The 26,694-nt window shown below is 47.4% G+C and overlaps 1 protein-coding gene, 1 long non-coding RNA gene and 1 other non-coding gene across 3 annotated transcripts in view; 2 read left to right on the top strand and 1 right to left on the bottom strand.

Moving 5' to 3' along the window:
* The window catches only part of LOC118970242 (uncharacterized), a 100,715-nt gene that overhangs the window by 37,433 nt on the left and 36,588 nt on the right, over nt 1-26,694 (bottom strand). The gene's annotated exons all lie outside the window — the stretch shown is intronic.
* Nucleotides 6,991-7,093, top strand: LOC118970370 (U6 spliceosomal RNA). Its single transcript, XR_005058290.1, has one exon. It is a non-coding gene; the product is annotated as a U6 spliceosomal RNA (small nuclear RNA).
* MC3R (melanocortin 3 receptor) lies at nt 16,364-18,227 on the top strand. The gene has a single exon (XM_017662461.3). It carries the CDS (start codon nt 16,585-16,587, stop codon nt 17,560-17,562), a length of 978 nt encoding a protein of 325 aa, XP_017517950.1. The 5' UTR covers nt 16,364-16,584; the 3' UTR covers nt 17,563-18,227.

Genomic DNA, 26,694 nt, shown 5'->3' with positions numbered 1-26,694 from the left:
GAGACATCATGCCTGGCGCACCCAGGTGGGTGCCTGAGCCCACTGGGGGCGGGGGGGCCTGTGGACAGCACAAGAAACACCTCTAGCAGCGGGAACGGAGCCGGCTCCAGGGCTGCGGCCGGGCTGGGGCAGCGCCTGAACTTCCACGTGCCTCTGCTTCCTCGTCTATAAAACGGAGATGATCCCGGTGGTGCCTCCCAAAGAGGCTACTGAGAGGCTAAAATGAGTGCATTTGTGTAAAGCGTGCACTGAGGTACCTGACACACTAGGAGTGCCTGAGTCAGGGTCAAGATGGCTACTAGGATGCCTTCCGTGCGTCCACATTGGGCAGGGCTGACTGGAGGGCTGACTGGAGAAGCTTCTGAGGCCATCTGGGTCAGCACTGCCTTATTTCCTGAACTTCACGGGACACCACAGCAACAAGTGAGCGGGCAGGATCCCTGCTCTTGGGAAATCTAGTTTCAGGTGAGGATAGGCACCAAACATATCAATTATATATATCATCATATATATAATTATAAATATATTTCAGAATGCGATTAATGGCAGAAATTCAAAATGGAGCAATGTCATTCAGGATATCACAACCAATTGGTGGCGTCTGTCCCGGACTCAGGATGCATTAGCAACTGACGTGTCTCATGCTGCTCTGCTGCAGCCAAATCAGCAAAAGGCTGTGTTCATCATCTGTCGCTGCATGACAAACTGCCACAATCTCGGCAGCTTAAAACAGCACCGATTTTCTTTTTCTTAAGTGGAATAAAGCTGATGTACCAAATTATATTGGTTTCAGGTGTACCACATAGTGACTCAACTATTATATACATTACTACATGCTTTCCACAGTTAAGTGCAGGTCCCCCTGTTACTGTACCAAGATATTATAATATTACTGGTTATATTCTATATGTTGTACTTCCATTCCTATGACTAACTTATTTTACAATTTGCAGTTTGTACTTCTTTATTCCCTTTGCCTATTTCACCCATTCCCCCAGTCCCTTTCCTGTGGTAACCAATAGTCTGTTGTCCATATTTCTGGGTCTGTTTCTTTTTTTGTTTGTTTTGTTTTTTAGATTCCACATAAAAGTGAAATCAGATGGTATTTGTCTTTCTCTGCCTGGCTTATTTCACTTAGCATAATACCCTCTAGAACTATCCATCTTGTTGCAAATGGCAAGATAGCCTCCTTTTTATGGCTGAGTAATATTCCATTGTGTATATGTACCACAGCTTCTTTATCCATTCATTTATCAGTGGGCATTTTGGTTGCTTCCATACCTTTGCTATTGTAAGTAATGCTGCAGTGAAATAGGTGTGCATATATCTTTTCAAATTAGTGATTTTGTTTTCTTTCAGTAAATTCCTGGAAGTAGAATTGCTGAGCCTCTATGGTATTTCTATTTTTAGTGTTTTGAGGAGCCTCCATACTGCTTTCCACAATGGCTGCACAATGTACATTCCCACTGTCTGTGAGTGTGGGAGGCTCCCTCTTCTCTACATCCTCATCAACACTTGTTATATCTTGTCTTCTGGACAGCAGCCATTCTGACTGATGGGAGGTGATACCTCATTGTGGTTTTAATTTGCATTTCCCTGATGATTAGTGATGTGGAGCATCTTCTCATGTGTCTGTTGGCATCTGTAGGTCTTCTTCAGAAAAATGTCTATTCAGGTCCTCTGCCCACTTTTCTATTGTGCTATTTGGGTTTTTTTTGGTATTGAGTGGTATGAATTCTTTATATATTTTGGATATTAATCCCATATCAGATATATGATTTGCAAATATATTCTCCCATATGGTAGGTTGCCTTTTTGTTTTGTTGAAGGTTTTCTTTGCTGTGCAGAAGCTCTTTAGTTTGATGTAGTCCCACTGGCTAATTTTTGTTTTTGTTTCCCTTGCCCAGGGAGATGTATCCCTAAAGAAATTTCTCATGTTGATGTTCATAAGATTCTTGCCTATGTTTTTGTCTAAGAGTTTTATGTTTTCATGTCTCACATTTAGGTCTTTAATCCATTTCTAGTCAATTTTTATGTATGGTGTAAGGTATTGATCTAGTTTCATCCTCTTACATGTAGCTGTCCAGTTTTCCCAACACCCCATTTATTGAAGAGACTGTCTTTTTTCCATTGTATATTTATGGCTCCTTTGTCATATATTAATTGACCATATATTCATGAGTTTATTTCTCTATAATAGTCTCTTCTATTCCATTTATCTATGAGTCTGTGCCTGAAAACAGCACCAATTTTTGATCTCACAGCTCTGCTGGTCAGAGGCTCAACATGGGGCTTCCTAGGCTAGAGTCCTTGTACCAGCAGGCTGCTTCCCTCACTGAAGGCTCTGGGGAAAGTACACTTTCAGATGCATTCAGGTTGTTAGCAGAATTTAGGTCCATACACTTGTGGGACCAAGGTCCCCATTTCCTTCCAATTGTCATCTGGGGCTTATTCTCAGCTTCTGGGGGCTGCTCACATTTCTCGGCTCATGAGTCCCTTTGTCTTCAAGCCGGCAGCTGCAGATCAAGCCCTTCTCATATCTCCACTCCTCCCATCTCTTCTAACAGATCTTTTCACTGCAGCAAGGAAAGGCTGTCCACTTCTAAGCACCTGTGTGATCAGATTAGGCTAACGCACAAAATCTAGGGTCATCTCCCCATCTCAAGGTCCGTTACATTAATCACATCTGCCAAGTCCCTTTTACCATATAAGGTAACATATTCACAGGTTCCTAGGATTAGGACATGGACATCTTTGGGGAAAGGGGAACATTATTTTGCCTACTACACACACACACACAAGGGTTTTTTAGTATATCACCATTTATCTAGCTCTAAGAGCAAGATGACAGGTTCAGTTACTTGTTTTGCTATTACTACATGCATTAAGCACCTAGTGCATTAAGCAGACAGTATTGCCTGCTGTGTTGTACGCTGCATATATCAGTAAAACAATTCAATAGGGTCCCTGCCTTCACTGAGTTTACAGCCTAGCAGAGTGGTTCCCCAAGCAAGGTTCTCAAACAGCATCATTGGCATCATCTGGAACTTAAGAGAAAAGCAAATTCTTGGACCCCGTTTCAGACCTACTGAGTCAAAAACTGAAGGGAGTAAAGGTTGGGGAGGGAGAGGACTTGTGTTTTAATAAGACTTCTGGGTGACTTTGACACATGCTAAAATTTGAAAATCACTTTTTTTTTTTTTTTGGTCTAGTAAATCTCTATCTCAGGGGTTGGCAAACATTTTCTATAAAGGGCCAGGTAGTAAATATTTTAAACTTTGCAGGCCACTCGTGGCACAACTATTCAACTCTGCCATTCTAGTCAGTACAAAGGTTGCCGTAACTGTACGTAAACAAACAAGTGTGGCTGTGTCCCAATAAAACGTTGTTTATAAAAGCAAGTGGTGGGCCATAGTTTTCCAAAGGATAAACAAAGGACAGTTTACTGAAGAATATCAGGTGACTCCCAAATTCTCCGAGAAGGTCAGAGTATTGGGCTTAGAGGCCCTGCAACAGGAACAATGCCCAAATGACCCTTCTGGGCAGCCCCAGGATGGAGCCTTTGGCCACCCGCCCTGCTCACACAGTGGGGGCACTGCTGCGAACACACAGCCCGGACACCTGCGGCTGTCTGTGAGCGCAGGGCGCTCCTGCCGCACTGCCATCCGGAGTGAATCCCACACAGGGCTTGCTCCTCACAGCACTGCACCTCAGTCCAAGATAAAAACGGTTCCGACCTCTCCTTCCTGTTCACAGAATCGCCTGTGGACCAGCAGGATCGGCATCCCCCAGACCTACTAAACCAGCATCTGCACTTGGATGAGATCCCTGAGGGATGCGGCTGCCCCACGAAGGCTGCTCCAGAATCCCGGCCTGACGTCACACAGCCCAGGGGTGCAGACCGTACCCCAGTAACATCACCAAGGCCACGGCCCATAAACACAGCACTGAAAGAGAGGACTCAGGTGTTCACCGAGCAGAGGAAAGGGAGCTGAGGAAAGGTGAGGCCCTCAATTCTGTGACCGATGACAGAAATACAACTATGAAAGGCCAGGACCGATTTTTTTGTAACCTGGAAATATACAGAGATTATGCGTGAACACCATGGAGGGTCTTGGACTCATTATAATATCTGCCTTCACCAGACTCGGTGATACACACAAAATTTCGAGCAACATGGATCATTTTGTCTTCTTTGTACAGTTAACTCCTGACTTTCATCATTAATTTGACTCAGTTGCTACAATTTGTGAATCAACCATTAAAAAGTGGACTTGGCGAATCAAATGGGGTTTTATTTAAGTTTCAAAAAAAGTCAGTGGACTGCAAAGAAAAAAGTGTTTTTTTTTAAAAGAAATTAAAAGTGAGTTGACCTATTCCTTGCACTGAAGTGTTCAGAAAACAAAGTAACTCACTCTCTTTCAGGAGCTCTCCTTGAAATTCAAGAGGTTAAGAAGAGATTTGTGGTTTTAGTGTTTTGAATGCTCATAATTTTTACACAGAACTTTAAAACAGGAAAATTTACAGTTGTTAGTTTTTCTTCTTTTTGGTTTGCTTTTGAATTTGAAAAATGAGAAAGTGAGAAAATGGAGGCTTTTGTGATCCTGAAGTTAAACACAGCACAGATGAACCTATCTTTTTTCCTGCCACATAGAGACAGAAAGTAGGTCAGTGGTTGCCAGAAGCTGAGGGAAGTAAGGAATAGGGCGTGACTGATAATGGGTAAGAGGTTTCCTTTTGGAGTGATAGAATGTTCTGGAATTAGATAATGGTGATGGCGGTACAACACTGAATACACTAAAAACCACTGAATTTTATACTTTGAAATCATGTATCCCAATTTTTAAAAGGTAAAGTGAGAGAGATTTACAGGCATAAAACTATTAGGAATCTATGAGTAAAAATAAAAATTAGTTGGGAAATAAAGGTTTACTCAATGCATAGTATTAAGATATTTGGACACTGAATTGAAAAACTAGAGCAGTTTTCTTCTGCATGCCATCTAGACAAATAAATATATTTATGTACTTGTAGGTAAACATAGTAATTAAAATGCATAAACAAAAAGGAAGGAAGGAAGGAGGGAGGGAGGGCGGGCGGGTGGGAGGAAGAAGGCAGCAGAGCGCCCGGCCCACTGGGGCGTTCAGTACATGGTTGCTGGCATTATCATGGCAGAGAAGGCGTTGTGGCACATGGCGGTGTTGGGTCTCGTGGAGAAAGGGCTGGAAAGAAAAAACAAGGAGGAATGGCAAGAAGACCACTGGACAACCATGTTGAACCACCCTCCCCTCAGTATTACAGATCACTGACACCCCTCTATCACTTTCCCGAGTCCCTACCATGAGTAAAAACTGGAATTTAAGGCTCAGAAGAAAATGCTAAGAGTTCTCAGGCCAAACCTGAGTTATCAAACCTCAATAACATAACACCCTTCAACCACCGACCAAGGCTGGCATCCCGGTGAAGCCATGTGGGTGTCCCGTGCCCTTGATAGGAGGTGATCAGAAGACACCTCACCTCTGTAGCATCCTTTCCAGAAGCCCAAACCCCTGATCCAACCATACGAAGCACCTCAGACAAACTCAAGTGGAGGGACCGTCTACAAAATACCCAACCAGGACTCCTCAAGACCGCCAAGGTCATGAAAATCAAGGAAAGACGGGGACTGCAGCCTCCTGGAGGGGACTGAGAGACGGGACTACCCAACACAGTGTGCCGTCTTGGATGGGGTCCTGGAACTGGATGGGGACATTAGGGCAAACTTGGTGAAATCAAAATTAGTGAATAGCAACATGCCACACCAGTTATTTAGTTTAGGTTTTTTTCAATAGGTTTCTTAGTTTTGACAAAAATCCCAAGGTCACATGGTGTTAACAATGGGGGAAAGGGTGAGGAGCACATGGGAACTCTCTTACTGTCTTTGCAATTTTGCTGGAAATCTAAAAATATTCCAAAATAAAACACATAAATACGGCTTTTAAATTACACATAAATTACACAGTCAAGTGGTTAGAGATTAGTGATTTCTGTTCCCTGTACTGAAACATGCCCCAAACAACACAGGAAGGAATTGGAAGCCAGTTCTGGGTGCCCTACATTCCAGCGCAGGCCTGGCACCCTCATCTCTCTATTAATATCCACCACAGCTTCATAAGAACACATGGCAGGTGCTTGCCTGGCACTGCCCAGGCCACTGGTTATCCTTGGCAAAGTACAGACCATATTGTATTTAGTAACCTGGCCTTCGACGCTGAACCTGGCAATTGTGGGTGCCAAGCTGAGCTAAGGGCCCACCTCAGACATGTGGCCGTAACAGACACACACACAGGAGCACCAGCATGTGTCCTGTGCATTAGGACACGGGAGGGTATCCTAGCCCCAGCCCTGCCCCTATGTCTATGCACTCCTGCCTGACAGCTTCTGAAACACCAACAGTCCTGATTTAGAAAGACCTCAGAACACAGGAACCGCATGGGAAAGCAGGGCCCCCTTATCACCTGAGCACTTTGAAACACAAATTACTTTGCTTGGTTTGCACTGAGGAAAATGCCCGCCCCCATGTTTCTAACTCTGGCTGCCACTTCACGAAAGAAATCAGGTCCCCAAATACCCAGGCACAAGTGGGTTTTCTCCCAGCCAGGTGAACATCATTCCTTTCCACTCACACATCTGGGGTGTGTGCCTCCCAAAACAGAAAGGGAGGAGCAGCCACAAACCTCCAGAAATAGTGCAAAGCACCACCATTATTAGTAGCTTGCGGCCAAACATCTTCTCTACAAAGCCTTCACTTGGAGAAAGTAGGGATTCCTTCTGAATTCCACTGATCGCAGCCCAACTGTGCAAGCGCAGGGCATGCAATGAGACCTCCAGTTTGTAAATTTTGTGACACACGCATTCACTTATTCACCCACTCCACAAATATCTACTGAGTGTCGGACACTTTTCCACAGATTCAGGATGCAGCATATCCTTAAGTCTCCTTAGGCAACTTTCCTTTAGCAGCACATGCATGAAAATTGGAACAATTCAGAGAAGATTAGTGTGGCCCCTGTACAAGGATGACACACAAACTCGTGAAGCCTTCCTTCCATCTTTGGTGCTGGCCCTTCACTTCCCTGGGAGCTCACACCAATAGGTGATCCTTACCAGCCAAATGTGTTAGTCTGTACCTCCTTCTCCTGGGCCTTACATGCCACCTGTTGGGCCTGCAGACCCAGGTAATGAGAAGGCATTGAAAGTCTTCCGGATTCACAATAAGAAAATGTATAGGTGGGCATTTGTACTTGAGAACAAGTCAATGAAATCACTGAATCCTCATAACAACCCTATGAAGTAGGCACTGTAATTATACCCACTTTACAGATGAGGAAACTGAGGCTTGGAGAACTCCAGTAACTGGCCCAAAGGCACACAGCTAAACTGGCAAGCATGTTTCCAAAAGCAGAAAAGGCAAGAACTCACCCATTCTGACCTCAGCCTCCCTGAAAATTCTTTCACCTCCTTTAAATTCAAGCATGAGCTCATCTATAAGACATTCTATCAGCCACTCCCCTCTTTGATTGCCCTAAAACCTGGTGAGTCTAGTCGCTACAATGAGAAAAGTGTGAAGAGAGTTAATGACAGGTTTCACAGTTGCAGCAAACATAGACAGCTGTGAAGATGCCTGGCACCTGCAGGGAGAGGAGCCACAATTTCCTGCACTCTCAGCTCATGGGATTCAGGCCCACCTGGCTTCCCTGGCTCCAGGGCCCACACGCCACTCAGCCCCAGGCCAGACACCATTGCTCTGCCCTGTCCTCAGCACAGCTCCCCTCATGTCTCCACAGTCGCAGGCCACATAGCTGCAAGGGAGGTGGGGAGATTTGGCCCTGGCTGGACAGCCACGTGCCTGATTCAGACCATTGTTGGGGTTTCTTTCATTAGAATAAGGACAGAATGCATACTGCTAGACAGTGGTCGGTTGCTGTACATAAGGATTGAGGCATGTGTGCACTTCTTACAGAATTTCTTAAGTAATCCAAGGAGAGCCTTGTAAATTTTTTCCATCAAAGGCCCCTTCACTGCAGAGTAACTCTGACCTTAGTTTGTAGGGCTTCCTCACTACGACCACCCCAAGCCCTACTCTGCACAGGTATAGGGCTGCCCTGCTCTCCCCATTTATGCCCGGGACTCAACCTACCCCAAAATCCCAGTGCCCCAGCTGGTTCTAAATAGTCACAGTCAGTACCTAGAGAAGCAATAAGACATTATAACATGAGCACTTCGGCTCCGCAGCCAGGCGCAGTCTATTGCTTTCTACCTGTGTGACTTCCAGCAAATTAAATGACCTCTCTGGGCCTTGGCATCCAACAGTAATGATACTTGTAAGGTTGTTGCTCAACTCATTTTAATTCTCACCTGTCAGGAGTTTAGCACAGGCCTTGCACACAACGAGCCCTCAGTAAATGTTAATTATTGCTTTTACTTTCAGTCTATCCACACTCAGACGCTGAGGGTTGGCCTGGACCTACTTCCAGTTGTTTCTGTCACCACAGAGGACCATAGGACCCTTGGCAGAGCACCAGGGCACTGCCCACCCATGCCGACTGCTGCTCGTTACCTTCCTGAGTAATGTGCTCTGTGGCCTCAAACTTCGCCCTGCCAGCAAATGCTGGGCCCTTCTGCCAGCCTCACTCCCACCTGGCCCACTCCATCCCAGCACCGGCCTAATCTGGACCTGACGGCGTCTGACATGAGAAGGACCTGTACGCTCAGCACAAGCATAAGAAATATCATGAATTCCTTTTGCGCACAGTGTGTCTTGCTGAGAAGCGAGGCCTATTAATTCAGTCCCCTCAGGAGAATTTCAATCACAGAAACAGCATACATTAAAGAAAGAGAGAGAGCTCTTTCGAGCAACTGACAAAGGAGGCTCCAAGACGAATGTGCAGTTGGAAGCTGCCAGGGTGACAGACACTTTTCCCTCACTGATCAGAGTCCCAGGCTGGGTGCTAGGTCAGCACCCACAGAAGGAAGTCGCGGAGAAAGAGCTACAACTGCTCTCTTTGCGCAATGCTCCTGGAAATCTGATTTATTAAAATTTCTCCCCTTTTTCTCATTCTCTGTCCCTTAGTGACACCCCCTCCATATCCTCCACCCTAATTATGAATTCAAACAAACTGAGATTTGGGAGAAAAGAATTCGTGGGTATAAGAAGGACTCTCTTCTACCCGTGGTGCACTGATCACAAGCTCAGGCTGGGGATCAGACTCCACTCTCCCGTTCAGTAGGTCTTTGTTCTATCAGCATATTAACTCATCCATCAGTTGTAAGTGCCAGATGGGCAACTCCAACCCTCTTCTGCAAAATTTAAAAACTGGGGTGGTGGGATTGATTGATTCTTGAGACTGAAAAGTTATGGACCGTAAGCCTCAGACATGGCTGGATCAGCCACTCAGAGGCTATACGGGTCTCTCGTTTGTGCCTCTCCTCTATGTTGTTCTGTGTTGGCTTCATCCCCAGACAGGCCCCCTCCCCCCACCACTCACGGCCACAGTGACCACCTGGATGGGGCCTTCAGTGGCCCAGCGCTGGCTCCTGACTGTGCATATGACCCATCACTGTGGCTGGAGGGGTGGAAGGCTTCTAGTCACATGTGGCTACTAGGCACTCAAAAGTATATAACTGAGGGTGTGAATTTTAAATTTTACTTAATGCTGATTCATTTAAATTTCAATAGCCCCATGTGGCTAGTGGCCACCATATTGGTCAGAGCACCACTAAGCAGTCAGGCATGGGGCACACGTCTGGGTTCTTGCCAGGCCCACTCCAACCACAGGGAGTGAGAAAAATGAAGGAAGGTAGAGTGCCAGGACCAGAAGACGGGGAGATGGCTGCTGGGGGTGCAGCGACAATGGCGGCTTTGCACGCTGAACATGCTGTTGAATGAGGGGCTGCTCACAGGGAAGGGGACGGTGGAAGATGACCAGGTCTCAGGGAGCAGAACCCAAACCCTGTGCTGGACATGCCAGTGTGCACCCGGGAAGGGCTGTCTGCTGGACAAGTGGCCCAGGCCCCAGGGAGGCCACATGGGGATGTGAATGTGGACGGAAACGTGCAGCTGGACATGGGTGTGCTGGGCAGGGTGAGATACACAGACAGGACTGAGATCAGGGACGGCAGGCTCAGGGGCAGCAGAGAGGAGCCTCCATCCACAATGGTGCAGCAGAGGAGGGGCAGCTGAGCAGGCAGGGGGATGAGAAACAGCGGCCACAGGACCTGTGGGGAAGCCAGGAGAGTGCGGTGCCACAGGAGCCGAGAGCAGGGAACTAAAAGGAGGGAGCGCCTGACAGCACCAAACGCTGCTGAGTCAACCAGCCAGAGAGCTGGAAATGTGCCCTGGGTTTAGTGACTAGCAGGTCACAGTGCCCTGGGCAAAGCCTGTTCCCATGAGCGACCAAGGCAGAAGCCGGCAGTGAGTGGCCTAAAGAGTGAGCCGGAAAAGCATGGAGAAAGCAGGGGTGCACAGCTCCCGCAAGACCTTTGGCTGTGAGGGGAGGGAGGCTCAGCAAGAGCTGCAGGAATATGTGGCAGCAGAAAAGGGCAGAGGCTCTTTATGAAAAGGACCTGAGCGTTTGTGAACCAAGGCCTCCTCCCAGCTTCTCCCAGGATCACAGTATTTGTGGGCACAACTAATCCATTCAGTGACTTAGGAGGAAAAACCCATTAAGAGGCTTGAACTTCAAAAACGGCTGCTTGATTAATATTCACTTAGTAAGGACAGAATTTACTGGGAAGTCCCCCGAGACTGTGGCACACTCTCCTTCCAATTCTGAGATGCCACCTTCCCCAAAAAGAATGAAATGTTAAAATATATTTTAGTTCAAGTCTCTGTCTACCAGAACAGAAAAAGAAAATGGAAACGTTTTGGTGGGTAGGTGGTGAGAGCAGTCATAGAATAAAAGTTATGAGGGAGGCTTCAAAGAAAGGGACTAAATTGAAGCCGGTGGTTACAAGAATAATAATGTCAGTTCAGGTTAAGAAAACAATTAAAGGTGATTAAAGATGCCCGTGAAAGCTAAAAAAGGCCCCAGGTTGCTAAGCTAACGGAAGAGCCATTAGCTTCGGGTAGTTCTGAGAACTTCCAGGGGACACGGGAAGCCTGGAGCTTGCAACAGGCTACACACAATGTACCGTTGCAAGGCGTCAGCACTGTTTTCAGGAAGGATGTCCTTCTGGTCTGCACTGTGGATGGACAGACACTTCATTAGCGACGCTTTATGCAACTATTAAAGACACAGGCAACTCAATGGTGATCATATTTTTAACAACTTATGAGACTATACTTATGCACCATAAAATCCACTCATTTTAAGTGTACAGATGAATGCTTTCTACGTCAGTTGAGTTGTACAACCATGACCTCATCCAGTTTTCAAACATTTCCATCACCCCAGCTGTGCCCAATTACCGTTAATCCCCATTGCCACCTCCAGTTCTGCTATTAACCTCCTTACTGCTTGAGAGATTTGCCTTTCGTGGACACTTCACATACATGGAAACACACAAAATGTAGTCTCTCATGTCTGGCTTCTTCCCCTGAGCCATCAGTGCCCATTCCTTTTTATTCCCAGGTGGTGTGCCACGGCGCATATTTTGTCTATCCAGTCACCAGCTCCTAGATATCAGATTGTTCCCACTGCTTGGCTCTCATGAATAATGTTGTGTGGTATACGTTTTCACTTCTTTTGGGTAGATATCTAGGAGAGGAACTACTGAGAGTCAGATGCTAAGTTCTTGTTAACTTTTTTTAAAATTGCTGTTTTCCAAAATGGCACTTCTGCAATAGTATCTTGAAGCTGTTGATTGTGCTGGGTACTTGCACTTGAAGATGAATAAGACAGTTTCTACCCACAAGCACTATGTGGTCTATAGGAGAGAAAATTAAAGATAAAACTGCAGTCAAATGGATTACTTCGTGATAGTACCTAAAAAGTAGGGTCTAGCCGAGTCTTATACAATCAAGATCACCTAGAGTGGAAAAGAGAAAGTTATGGGTGTTTTCTTTTCAAACATTTATTGAGCATGTGATATATTCCCAACAGAAATCAGAGATGACAATATGTTCTTGTTTCAGGGATTTAGTTCAGCTGTGTGGAACAAAAAATCACATTACTGATATAATAACTTGTGATTAAATAAATAAAGGGTTGCTTTTCTCTCACATAACTAGAAACCCAGAGGCTAGCAGCTCAGGGCTTGCCTGCCTCTCTGTAAAGCCCACAGGGATTCAGGCCCCGCCAGGTTTGGGGTCTCCCATTCATAGAATCTGGCCCTTGTCCTAAGGCTTAGAAAACAGAGCTCCAGCCTCCATGTCATCATCACAGGCAGCAAGAGGGAAAATCAGTCGAGAGCAAAAGAGTTTGTGCCAGCTGAGTGTGCTGGTCGGCTTTGTTGAGTCACCTCCTAGAAGGCCCACCCGACTTCCCTCACAGCCCACTGGCCAGAACTGGGTCATGTGGTCTGCAAGGGGGGCTGGGAAATAAGAGTTTCAACTGGACATGCTGCGGTCCCCAGTAAATTAGGAGTCCATTCGTGAGGAAGAACTGCAGAATAGGCACTGGGTGAGCAGCGCATCATCCTGCCCCCCTGGAGTAAATAATCAAGCAAGGAAAAGGGCATACCAGAGGCGCCTGGCACACAGTAGGTGTTCTTCATGCCTTCGTTTGGATCACGTTCCCCTCCACTCCACCACCACCACCAAGCTGAACCTGTGACAGGGACGTGGGACCAGGTAACTTATTTGGAAGATGACCTCAGGAAATAGGCGTGAGGGAGAAGGGAGAATGAGATGAGAGACGGGAGAAGCCAAGAGAACTCATTGTCACAGGCGCTGCCATCGGCCACGGTGCTCAGTGCCAGCTGGGTGAGATACAAGGCATCTCCAGATGGCCACCCAAAGGACAGGAGGCTGGGGAATGCACCCATTGGCTCCAGCTCTCACTAGCTGAGAGTTGCCCCAGGTGTTCACTCCCCTCCCTTCCAAGTTAGACTCCATCAGTCTAGGAGGGCCATGACCCCACCCCTACATCTGGGAAAATGTGGGGCACAATGTGGGTGAAGTCCTAGCCCCGCCGGCAGAGCCATTGAGACTGAGCACCCAGGGAACTGTCCAGCAGGAGACAGCTGAACCCAGAGGCAGGCTGGGCGTGGGGATGCAGGCATCAGAGGCATCTAGCACTAATGATAAAATCTAATGGTTGTTATCTAATGCCACCTCTGGCCAATGCTGTCCTCTTTAAGTGGCATAGGCTATGACTTCAAATTAGATAATGTTCTGCATGTCATGAGAGTGAGGAAGACATGCTCGACTCTGTTGGGAGTGAGTTGGGGGTTGCAGAGAGTAATTGAAGGGGGAATAAACTGGTGCATGAAATTTGAGGAAAGCTTTAAGAAACAGTTCACATTTGAACCGGGTCTTGAAGGAGCAGAAGCGTGTGCCAGACGCAAAATTGAGGAAAAGCTTTTGGGCAGAGAGAACACCAGGGTGAATTATTTCTTAGGATCAGAATCTCCTTGTTCCAATTTACGATAACAGATTCAGAACAGGCAACCCCACATGGGCCAACAATACATGGAAACCCTGAGGGAGACTGGTGTGTCTTGCAGTTGTTATTAATAAAGCCAATTCCTTTACAGAAATTCAATGAAAAAAATAATACTGCATCTGTGCTGCTCCCCCAGGGAAGTGGGGAGTAGCTTTTAGACAAGACCAAATGAACACTCATTAGCAATGAGGGTACCTCTGAGGATGCAGGTTTAAAGTGCCAGACCGCAGCCCCTCCCTCTGAAAGATGCACATACTCAGAGGATGGACGCAGAGAAAGATGGTCTGTGCTCAGCCCACGGCAAGCACAGAGCGGCAAAGGCCTGAGCAGGTAATGAATGGTCCCTGCCTTACAATCTGGCTCTGCAGGGGAGACCAGTGCCCCTGAAACCACACACCAAGACAATATATAAATATATTCAGGATGCCCCAACGGTGAGGAGAAGCCCCCAAAAGGATTAATATTGTGTGTTTCCCCAACCTGGAAGATGGGTGGCTTAGCATCAGAAATTAAGTTGCTCTGTTGAAAATAATTAGAAGTGGTATTTCCCATGTCCCTCAGTTCACAGACTAAGATCCATACCCAAGCGCATTTTTTACTTTAGTAGGAACCACCAAATCATAAGCCTGCTCACAAACACTAGAAATGCCTAAGAGTGAGTGTTCTTCTCACAATAGTCTCCCCTCAGTCTGTTATCTTTCTCCTTCTTTTCCATCTAACTGGAGAAAATGATATTGGGGTCTCATTTTGATTTGCATTTCCCTGACTCATCTTCTCATGTTTATTATCCATTGGCATCTCCTCTTCAGTGAGTTTCTGGTGATATCTTTTGCTCCATTTCCTAAGAGGTCATTCATCTTTCTCTTATTAATGTGGAAGTATTATTTGTTTGTGAGAGATAGTTACCTTTGCCTGTGGCAAGTATTTTCTTCCTGTTTGTCTTCTGACTTTGCTCACAGCGCTTTTCTTCACGTTGCGTTTGGGCTGCCTGTCTTGTTAAGAGGATCTCTCCACTCCAAAGTTTTATAAATATTTTAAATTTTCTCCTACTTCCTTATGCATATTTCTTCTCTCTCATACTAAGTTAAATGACAGATGGATAATGAATCCATCTGGAATTTGTGCATGTGTGTGTGTGTGTGTGTGTGTGTGTGCATACATGTAGTTAGGGTCAAGGGGACTGTGTTTCCAATGTTTACCTGCACTTCATGTGCAGCACCAAATCTGATATGCACCAACTATTTAAGCCAACTACTAAATTCTGCCTTTTATATTTTCCAGCTCAAATGGCATCTCTGTCCTTCCAGTGGAGGCGTTCCATGGCCATTCCCTCTCCCATAGTCCCATATCCATCCTCTCTTGAATCTCCACAATGCTACCTTCTAAGTATCTCTGTCTACTCCTTGCATGGCCCTGTAGCCACCCCCTTGTTGCAGGCCCCAGTCAACCTACCTAGATCTTTGCAGCCTCGGGCTCCCTGGCTCCTCAGTCCCCCCTCTCCCAATCCATTCTCCACCCTGGAATCTTTCTAAAATGCAGACCCCGTCTCCTCCCTGTGCCTCCTAAAGCCCTTCCTCCCACAGCCCCTACTGCCTTCAGGATACAGTCAACTTCCCCAAGTGGCGGACACCACCCTTAGGATCCAGGTACTTCTTGTCTTTTTACAAAAAAAAAAAAAAAAAAAAAACCTCTGCAGCTACATATCACAAACTGAGTCTCCCAGCTGCACATTTTGGCCAGAGCTAACTACTTTCAGTTCTTTAAAAACACCAAGCTTCCTTTTCAGTAGGTCTCAGGCCTGGCTATGCCCAGCTCACCTGCTGAAACTTGTAAACACACTTGCCCATGTCCTACCCCTGGGTGGTCCTCATTCGGGGGCTAAGGTGGGATTCCTGCACCCAGGATCTCTGGATGATCCCGTGGCCAGGATGGAGAAGCACTGTGCTTTGCCTCCAGGTCTGGGCATGCCCTCCCCCCTGCCCGGAATCCTCTTCTACCTCTCTCACCCCCACTTGTCCTCTCCACTGGATACCCCCTCTTCTTCCTTAAAGTCAAAGCTTAGATGCTCCTTCTTCTGGAACCTGTCCTGACCATGCACGTCAGGTCCTCCCTCTATGTTCCCTTAGTCCCTGGCCCTCCCACTTCAAGTGTTCATCATACGGAAGTATAATTGCCAGCTTTCTTGTCTCCCACCCCAGACTGCGTTTGGGGAAAATAGGGACAGTGTGTACGTCTTGCTCACCACGATATTCCCTGCGCCCAGCAGAGACCTGACACGTGGTGGTTGTTCAATAAATGTTTACTATAAAAAATAAATGAATGAATGAACAAATAAATGGATGAAGGGATGCCAATGGCAGTTTATATGACAAAAACTGCTCAGCCCAGCCAGGAAACAGAGGAGCCTTCTGGCCTGCAGAGGGCACCGGTCGGCTTCTTCATCTCCCAGCCCAAGCCCTGCGAGCCGGTGCTGCTGTCAGTCAGAGAGGCGCCCGGCGCTCAGTGGTCAATTCACTGTGCTGAAGATTAGGTAGGAGTTGTTTGCTTCCAGCAATGTATAAAAACTGAGTGTTCACCCCTCACTTCTAACAACAGGTACCACGTCCCCCGTCTTGCTGTGACAACAGCCGTACTGTAGCAACTAAAGGCAGGTTTTCTGTTCCCAGGTGGGGACGTGAGAGGGAGTAAGAGTTGAGAGAGAAGGAAACCGGCAGATAAAAGAGTGTCTACAAAACTGCCTGTCCTGGAGAAGCAGAGGAAAGTTCACTGTGTAACTCACTCTCTCTCTCACTCTCACTCTCTCTCTCTCTCTCTCTCTCTCTCTCTCTCTCTCTCTCTCCGTTCTTTTATGTTATTTGGGGACAGACCATAATCTAAGAGAGACTGGACAAGCATCTGAAACAAGTATCTGCAGGGAGATATTTTTCTTTCCTGTGAGCAACAGCAGCTTCCTCTGGACCTGGCTGGAGCCCAGCTCAGATCAGCCCATCTGTTAGCAATGAATGCATCTGCACCGTGCTGCCTGCTGTCTGCCCAGCCAACGCTGCCTAACAGCTCGGAGCCCCTTGCGGCCCCTTCCTTCGGCAACCAGAGCAGCGGCGGGCTCTGCGAGCAGGTCTTCATCAAACCTGAGGTCTTCCTGGTGCTGGGCATCATCAGCCTGCTGGAAAACATCCTAGTCATCCTGGCTGTGGTCAGGAATGGCAACCTGCACTCCCCCATGTACTTTTTCCTCTGCAGCCTGGCGGTGGCCGACATGCTGGTGAGCGTGTCCAACGCCCTGGAGACCGTCATGATCGCCATTGTCAACAGCAACTACCTGAGCTTCGAGGACCAGTTCATCCAGCACATGGACAACGTCTTCGACTCCATGATCTGCATCTCTCTGGTGGCCTCCATCTGCAATCTGCTGGCCATCGCCGTGGACAGGTACGTCACCATCTTCTACGCGCTCCGCTACCACAGCATCATGACGGTGAGGCGGGCTCTCGCCTTGATCGCGACCATCTGGGCGTGCTGCGGCGTCTGCGGAGTGGTGTTCATCATCTACTCCGAGAGCAAGATGGTCATCGTGTGTCTCATCACCATCTTCTTCGCCATGCTGCTCCTTATGGGCACACTGTACGTGCACATGTTCCTCTTTGCCCGGCTGCATGTCCGGCGCATCGCGGCACTGCCGCCAGCCCATGGAGCGGCCCCGCAGCAGCACTCGTGCATGAAGGGGGCCGTCACCATCACCATCCTGCTGGGGGTCTTCATCTTCTGCTGGGCCCCCTTCTTCCTGCACCTCATCCTCATCATCGCCTGCCCCACCAACCCCTACTGCGTCTGCTACACCGCTCACTTCAACACCTACCTGGTCCTCATCATGTGCAACTCCATCATCGACCCCCTGATTTACGCCTTCCGCAGCCTGGAGCTGCGCACCACGTTCAAGGAGATTCTCTGCAGCTGCCATGGCATGAACTTGGGATAGGATGCCAGGGCCATGGACATAGTCCTCGGTCCGGTCACTCTTGCCCCCCACCCCCACCATCCAGACAAGGTGTTTAGAAAGAAGAAGAGGGGGAAGGAAATACTTAGAAGACATAAAAATGTGTTAACAGCCATGATCACACACATCTTTTGTTTTTAGGCTTGCAAAGCCTTTTGAAGGAGAAAACGGTATGTAACAAGCTTTCTGAAAGTATCCAATGTGGGTAAGTGACAAACTCTGATTTCCCAATTAGTTACTGGGGGAAGCCGTGAAGGCTGCTGCGTGCTACCTGTGTTCACGTCCACGTCCCCGGGGCTTGTAATGCCTGCCTGCTCACCCACTTCTAAGCCTTGATTCAGGCTCCAAGTCGGACCAAACGGCAGGATTCTCCTTAACAGCGAGCGTGGTTCTGATCTCTCCCAAGAAAACCTGTTAGAGCTGCCGACCTGCCAGCTGCTCAGATATGGCTTTGTCATTTTTCATAACAGACTGAGTTTCTATTCTAGTCCTCTATTTACACTAAAACAATCTCCTAAAGACAGTGAACTCCTTGTGAAAGAAGCAAAGCTGTGCTGTTTTTACCGCCTCCTTACCGGCGCCAGCCTCCCGCTGAAAGGCAACATGGCAGTTAACTCACTGCTATTTTTGCTGTTGGTGCGGGGCGGTGGGGGGAGGCGGGGGGGTGTTTTCTGCATCAATTCTAAAGCAGCTTTCAAAATATTAAAGAGAGAGAAGGTGCTTTGGAAATCAGAACGTACTTGTTACAAAGTATTTTGATGCCTAGCTATTTTAAGGTATGTATTTCCCTATTTTAAAAAGTCTTTTTCCTATTCTTCCTTTTCTGTCCTTAACACAAGACAGGGAATCATGGGTGGGAGGGCTTGTGTCTCAAGAAATTGCTTTACTATAGTTTCAGATAGTTTGAGAAATTGTGAGAAATTGTGGAAATGCGTGTGGCTTTCTTGGAAGCTCTGTATGTGGTCACAGTCACCGTGTCTCTATCCCATGATTTCCTGATCGTTGTGTATGAAAGAGAATTGGTTTTGGTTGTCTGTTCTTTTTGCTCAACGTGGTGTTAAGGCTTGGGTGATTTCCTGTTATCACATCTATACCTTATCAGGTAAAGCAGTTCATCCCTGGGCACCTAGGGCGAGATTTGCTGGCTGGCTCCGCATATGGGCTGCGTGTCGCCTGCACGGCTGGTGTCAGACCCTTTCCTGCCCTAGATAACTTCAGCTGTCCTCACACATGCCCTCACAAATTCTTACATTATACTACGTCTTTGGTGTGCAATTGTGTATTTTTCTTGTGCTGGAATACATTCAGGCTTTTTTTTTGTACTTAAGGACATCCTGCTAATATAAGCAATGTCATTTGCATCTTACTTTGATTGTCATGTTTGGAAATAATAAAAGGCTTTTGTGGCTGCTCAACATGTGACACATTAAAATATACCACCTGGAAGCATCCTGGTGACTTCCGCACATGGCCATCAGACGTTATACGGCAACCGTGACCATTCTGTAAATGGCATAAACAACCCCGTTGGTCGCTGTGCTCGTCTTTTCTAGGGCAATGCCTTTTAGCCAAACTACAAAACTCTCCCATTTAGTTTCCAAAAATACCAGGCTGTATTTCCTGGACCACAGTCACTGTCCATTATTTTAATCGAGACACCAAATAATACGTCTTATTCATTGCCACTCAGCAAGCAAATGTGGAAAATGGGGTATCAATTTCTTTGAACACTGTATCAACAGCTATGGGAATTAAGATTTCCTTTTCTGTGTAAACAAGATAAAAACAACTTACTTTTCACCCTGATATTAGCTTTCCCATTATCTCATTTATCCTCTCAATTAACTTCTAAAATAGGTGAATAATTTTACAGATGAAGAAACTGAGTCCCAGAGGGGTTATGAACTACCCAGCTAGTTTGGGTCATGGAGTGTTTGTGTCCTGGTGTTGGTGTCTTTTTGCACCATGTTGCTGCCAACAGGCTTCCACAGTCAAAACTGATGCAGTTCTCCTCCCTGTGTACATTTCAGTTTAGAGCAGCGCTTTCAGATGGAAATGCTTGTGAGAATCACCTGGCATCTCATTCAAGTGCAAAATTTGCTTCAGCAGGTCTGGGGGGGACCCTAAGATTCTGCAGTTCTGAGTCTGACAAGCTCAGAGGCACAGGGAATGTGGCTGCTGGTCTGAGGACCACCTTCCAAGCAGCGAGGGCCTAGAGGACTTCCAAAAAGGCACAGCACAAAGCCCAAGGCACTCATCCGTGCAAGGTGCTGACCCCATGCCAGGATTGTACTAAGTACTTTATTAGCATTTCCTCTATGACCCTTGTAATAACCCCATAAGAAGATATTATGATCATCTTTATTTTACAGATGAGGCATCTGAAACAAGTCACTTGTCTATGAAAACTCTGCTAGGAAGTAGAGAAGCAGAGAGTCAAACTCAGTCTGGACCCCCGCACACGCACCTCGAAGTCCAATCCCGATGCCTCACCACCCTCACAGGAACAGCACCGACAGTTGAGCCTTGGCCCAGTCACACCAAAGGCGTGCACTGCCACAGGGGGAGACTTCCACGCATATTTCTACAACTCACAAGTCCAGAATTCTCATAACAGAGTTCCCATGGAAATGTCATTAGAACCAAGAAACACAATTAATCATTTTAATTGCTATACTTTTCCAAAGTCTGTGGGTAGCCCTGAGGCAGGCACACACTCCTGGGGTGAACAACCCTATGTGGTCCCAGTCTCCTCCAAGGCCACTTTCCCAGATGCCCATCCGGGAACCCACTGGACATTTTAGCAGCAGGACAGATAGGATTGAAGATGCTTAATGTGGGGAAATAAAAGCACATCATGTTTTTAATTCATTTGTTAAGTTAAGCTCACTTCTCACCTCTTTCCCCAAAGCAAAATCTTTGCAGTGGTTGACTCCCTGGAAATCATTTTCTGTTGTCCTTACATAAATTGAACTTTAGGGCTTAATTATGATGTCTTTCTGTAGGGCTGGGGGCTACAACATACTCTAGGCTCCTTATCTAAAAACATTTACTCAACCTCACCTCCGCTAAAATCCATTCTCTACACAGCAACCGGTACAGTTGTTTAAAAATATAAATCAGATCCTATCACATTCCTGCTCAAAACTCTTCAGTAGCTCTAAATAAAATTCCACTTCTTGACCTGGCCCTACAAAGTACCTAATGGGAGGTAAATAACTCCCACCCATACTTAGCCCCTTATTGGGCTTAAACTCACGATATTCATTCCTGCCCCAGACCTTTGCACCTGCTCTTTCCTCTGCTGAAGTCTCTTCCCAGAATTGGCCCCTTAACATGCAGTCTCCATCCCAATCCTCAGAAATGCTTTCCCCAATTATTCTTTCTAAAGAAGACCCGACTCATTTATAGGAACTACTATTTTATCATAGATCTTACTGCTATTTTACACTTTCTTGTTAATTTATTTGGTTAATAATCATCAATCTCTCACGCTAGAAAGCAGTGCCTAGAATATAAAACTGGTCAATCAAAAGTATTGGATAAATAAACGACTTCATTAGTATACTTAAATATGAGTTCAAGTCTAACCAAAGAGAATATAATACACCAGTGTTCCTCCAGTTTGGTGAATATCAATACCAAAGGTGGACTCTGAGAAAAACAGCCTGTTCTCTGAAACTTATGATCCAGATCAGAGGTGATGTCAAGCATCTGAAATTCCAAAATGCACAGGTGACCGCAGTGCACACGGAACTTGGAGAACCAACCACGCCAACCACTGCCGCTCGTTTATTAAGAATGACGACAAACAACTCCCTGGGGCTCAACTTCCTTCCCGGCATCATTTTCCTGTCAGAATGTCGAGCACCTGCAATTAATGTTGGGCCGTCCAAGAACCAACGTAACTTCAGAAACTGGGAAGAACAGGATGACAAAATGCAAAAGAAAAAAGAAATTTTCAACTGAAGAACTCCACCGTTCTCATCTAAGAACACTTATTTGGGAGCCAAATCAATAAAAATAATCATAATAAAAGACAAAATGTGGTGTTAATAGGTGGCTGACATTGGGCGAAGCACTTCGGTATGTTATCTCCCTGAGTTCTCACCAAAGCCCTGGGAGGTAGGCACTAGCATCTTATCCCACAGAAAAGGTCACTCTGGACCGTGGGGGTCAGTCATCTTCACCCCGACTCCTCGGAAGGTAAAGGGCTGAGCTGGGTCTAAGCCACTGTCAGGCTCCATCCTGTGTTTAGTCCGTTTATGCCGTGACATGGGCTGGATTTTGAAGTGGATGGAGCATCCCATCTGAGGGAACACCAGAGCTGTGTCACGGACCGCGTGACGGCCCTTTGGGGTGAGTGCCTGACAGTGGCTTTGAAGCGCTCTGCTTATCAGGAGAGGAATGCTGTTTGCCCCATGCGGAAGAGACTGGGGGCCCTGGGGGAGGAAACTGTGAGCTGAAATTCGGGGATCCTGGAACCAGACATAGCCCTGGGCTCGTGGTGGCCCTGCGCAAGTCCGTCACAGTCACCTGCAACTGGCAGAGCTGGGCTCGATGGGCTGCTTTCAAGCCTTGTCCCTCTGTGTGGCTGTCACAGGTGGCCACTGCCTCAGGGCTGTGGCACCGGCGACACAGACTCCACCTCAACCCCAGCCATGGGCAGGTGCCTGGCCCACACCAGGCCGACTAGGGTCCTCCACCTCTAGGGCACGACCACCTCTGTGACCCAAGGCAGCCCAGGGAGACTTGATACCTGCACTTAACTCCTGACAGAGAGGGCCCTCACTCCAGGCCTCCGGGCACCAAGCTGCCATGCTGAGGATGATGCCAAGATCAAAGAAAGCAGACAAAAGAAGGAGAGAAGATTCCTGCCATTATCATGTGGGTGCCTGCACCCAGCCATGCCCGGGCCAGGTCTCACCTGGACTTCCCGTAACTGAGCTCCTGCCATTTGTAAGCAACAGCATTCTGACAAACACAGAGGCCGACACGCTGCTTCCTCAGAGGCCAGTGGGCAGGGGAGGTCAGTGGAGCAGAGGAAAGAGGGGCCGAGAGTGAGAGAGCAGAGGCTCCCAGCTCAGTGAGCCCCACTCCCCTGTGATCTGTGCATGCTTAGTTGACACACAGGATGGATTTGCAAAAAGAATTAGCTAAAAATGAAAGTGAAAACAAACCAGGAGTGTAGACGATTCTGGTCTGAAGGAAACCTCTGGCCTGCCATCCGGTCACAGTGAGGGTAAGAGCGAGGCAAGCAGAGCTCCATGCAGGCATGAGGACAGTAGGAAACTCCTTGCTTGCAGTATGGCGGGCCACCTGCCTCACCGCAGTGACCCCTGGGTCTTGAGATGGGGCCGCATCAAGGGCTCCCTGCATGTCACCATAACCAGACAATGCGATGAGGCTAACGCCATCCTGGTTTTCTCAGCAGCCTAAGGGCCTCTGCCAGGGAAATTGAGTAGGTGACTGGATCGCCAGGGCCTGCGGGCCAGCTGGCAGAGAGCACAGTCTCTGCACAAGGACAGAAGGGGCTCTGAAGTCCAGAGGGAATGAAGTCTAAAAGCCACGTGGTCCCCAGGGTTTGCAGGAAGGAATTCACCCTTTGGGGGAGCAACAGAGCACCGGGGCCCAGGGCCCAGGGGCTGGGTTGCCCACAGGGAGTGGAGAGGTTCAGCGTGTGCCTGGGTCTGCTCTCTCCCTGTCCTCCCACAGGACCCCTCTAAACCAGCAGTGCCATGAGGAGATGGCTGCATTCTACACCCCGTCCACCCCAGCGCCTGGTTCCAAAGAAGCTCAGAAAGTGTCTGCACAGTGAGTGAAAGAACATATGTGAGCAGCCTGGGGCCTCCTCTCTAATTCATTCAAACAGATCAACGTGGCACAGAGCCTGTGGTCAGGGACGCTGGAGGCAGGCAAAACCGAATTCGCCAAGCGCCCTGCTTCTCCGTGCTGCTCACATGGCCTGTTTGTTTCCTCACCTGGCAAAGTGGGAATAAGCCCAGCACCAAAGACGAGGCTGCTGAGATGAGATACCTCCATGAAATAATACATCAGAGACTCACTAGCACAGTGCCTGGGGCCACTAACATTGCTACTACCACTAATAGTATAATAAAGAGCATTATTGGGTCACTGCATTATATTCTGGGCTCACCTCATGGGGCTTCTCAAACAGGAACAGTGCACCCAAAACTCCCTGGGGATCTTGTTGAAATGCAGAATCTGACTCACAGGGATCTCACATTTGGAGGCACCTGCAAAACCTTAAAAATTCTGATTTCATGTCCTGCCCTTCAGAGAATTTGATTAATCGGTAGGACGCGCAGCCCATGTGGAGGGCTCCAACATGATACCTGGCATCAGTCAGGTCAGGATTGGAATGGCATCTGTGCCAATGGTGATGCTCAATCCTCTGAGCCTAGAGTTTCCCACCTGTGAAATGGGAATAATAACAGATTCAGATACTGGCGAGCATCACAGATAAAAAGTACAAAGACTCCACTCAGTATATGGTTGTCATTCCTGCACATTTTCTTCTCATAATAAGACCTCGTCTGACTTGATAATATGGGTGAATGTTGAAAACCCAATGCTGTTCATGTGAAACCTTTATAAGATTGCATATCAATGATACTTTAATAAAAAAAAAAAAGACCTCATCTTCTTTAACTTTTTCATCTCCCTTAAATCCCCAGCCCATTAGCAATCGTCAGCTTCTCAGTTGCTGTTATGAAGATGTGAGGCTTCAAATATCCCACTCAGCACAGAAAACGTGCATGCTTTTCTGAGCCTACGTCTTCTTCTCCTCCAGGTTGGAATCTTCTCTCTCATATCATCACAAACATCTGTGATATTGTGATGACGGGTGCTGGGATGTGACACGGAACAGGAGAGCTGTCCTCAGAAGCCTAGAGGCAGGTGTAACGGGCAAGCGAGGCCTGGATTCCCTCTCAGAGTGAAAGCTTTCAGGGCAAGGGGCACACAGCTCCGGGCAGAGTGGTCTCTTCCCGGGGCCTCCTTGACCCATCCGCTCAGCCATTCTGTGCCTCGGTTTTCTCATCTGTGACATGAATGGCTCTTGTCTTCACTATCCTTGGGTGGGTAGGCAGGCTACGAAGGCAACAAGGAACACTTCACCAAGCTCAAGACCTGCCTCCCAATCTCAGGTCGCTTTCCTGACGAGGGGTGAGAAGGAGGCGATACAAACAAGACAAACCCAGGCAAAGGCTAGAAATGTTGCATGTGTTCTGAAGCTCAGCCAGAGACACTCAGAGCAGGTCAGGATTTGCTCCACAACACTTAGGGACAAGAGACAGCCTGCCTCTCTCATTTTTTTAAATCAAGTTCTGAGGACCTCAGTATATTCCAAACATGAGCAGGGTCAAGACTCCATTGCAAACAACAAAAACTCATCTCAAACTGGCTTAAGCAAAAACAAATAAAACACAACCAAAAAAAAATGTGGAGGGAGGGAGGAACTCATTCAGGCGCAGTTACACGTAGGTACCGAAATGATGTCATCGGAAACCTCTCTTTGTCTCTCAAGACTCATTTCCTCCCCTTTGCCTTTTCTCCAGGAGGCTTTGTCACACCATGGACCGCATAGCGTGAGACTTCTTTCTGTCAGCTCACCAACTCCAGGAGAAAGTCAGCCTCTCTGTCCAAACTGTGCCCCTACTCATGTCCCAGCACCCAGAAAATTAAAAACAAAATTAAGGCAAATTAACATAAATCCTTTATCAATCTCTGAATCAATCACTGCCCTGGATAAAACTCCCACCAAGCCACACGAACCATGCGAGATGGAGGGGAGGTCCCACGCAGGAGAACCAGGCGCTATTCCAAAATAAGGCCAGCAAAAGCAGCCACTGTCCACGTCTTCTCTCACTCTGCAGCCCCGTCCCAAATACTTCCCCCCGGGCTCTCCTGCGGGCTCCACCTGCATACTCTGCTCACCCTGTCAGCTTCCCTCAAAGTACGCCTGGTAATTTCTAGGGGACTCTTCAGTACATTCGTTTTAAATGACTGAAACTATCCTTAAAAGGTTCTATACAAAAACAAATATACAAGATAGAAAAGACACTTAGTTTTAAATTGGGAGGTTCTACAAGTTTGGTTTTCTAGTTCTTTGCCTCCAACACCCAACGGCTCCACAAACTCATTCTCTAAGTGGTTTGTTTGTCATCCCTGGTTTTGTCCGAGCATTCACACCACCACTGGATGGCAGCTCTGATTGTCCTGGGCTGTGGCCCTCCTCGGAGCCCATCAGTGGGTGTGTGCTATGAATCGGACAGAAATATAAATGAGCAGTATCTTAACTTTTCAAACATGAGTACAAAGTGAAAATGAGTGGATCATTTCTTCACTTATCACTTCCATTTGGAAACTCTCCTCCCCAACCCCCACTCACATACACTGTCAGACGACTATTAAAAGCAAACAAGCTGTTCGTGCAAATGTTCCTGCAGCATGTTCATAATGGGCAAAAAGTGGAAAAACCCAGAAGCCCATTGGCTGGTGAAAGGATAAATGAAACGTGGCACATCCGTGCAATGAAATACTACTCAGCCATAAAAGAAGTGAACTACAGGGGCGGAGCTAAGTTCATCGTGATTCCTGCTGCCGCGGGAACACCGAGAGTGGAGCCCACGTGACAGGACGACCTGAAGGTGCTCGGCAGGGAGCTGCACCACCCGGGACGCCGTGCCGAGCCGGGAGTGAGGCCTCTCCTTCCACCAATTTCCAACTGATAAAGTACAGGACTCAAAACGGATCAGAGCTGTTAGTCGTGTGGATCCCAGAAGCAAAAACATTTGGATCCCAGGACCAGGTGCTATACTGTGTTCCAAACATCTTCAAGAAAGTGACTTTGAGTCATATGGCATAAGAAAGCTGGACCCCGAATAGCCAAAGCAATCCTGAGAAGGAAGAATAAAGCAGGGGAATCTCACTACCCAACTTCAAGCTCTACTACAAAGCCACAGTAATCAAGACAATTTGGTACTGACACAAGAACAGAGCCACAGACCAGTGGAACAGAATAGAGAGTCCAGACATTAACCCAAACATATATGGTCAATTAATATTTGATAAAGGAGCCATGGACATACA

The sequence above is a fragment of the Manis javanica genome, chromosome 5, assembly GCF_040802235.1.
Source record: "Manis javanica isolate MJ-LG chromosome 5, MJ_LKY, whole genome shotgun sequence".
Taxonomy (NCBI): domain Eukaryota; kingdom Metazoa; phylum Chordata; class Mammalia; order Pholidota; family Manidae; genus Manis; species Manis javanica.
This window is presented reverse-complemented; position numbering and strand designations above follow the sequence as displayed.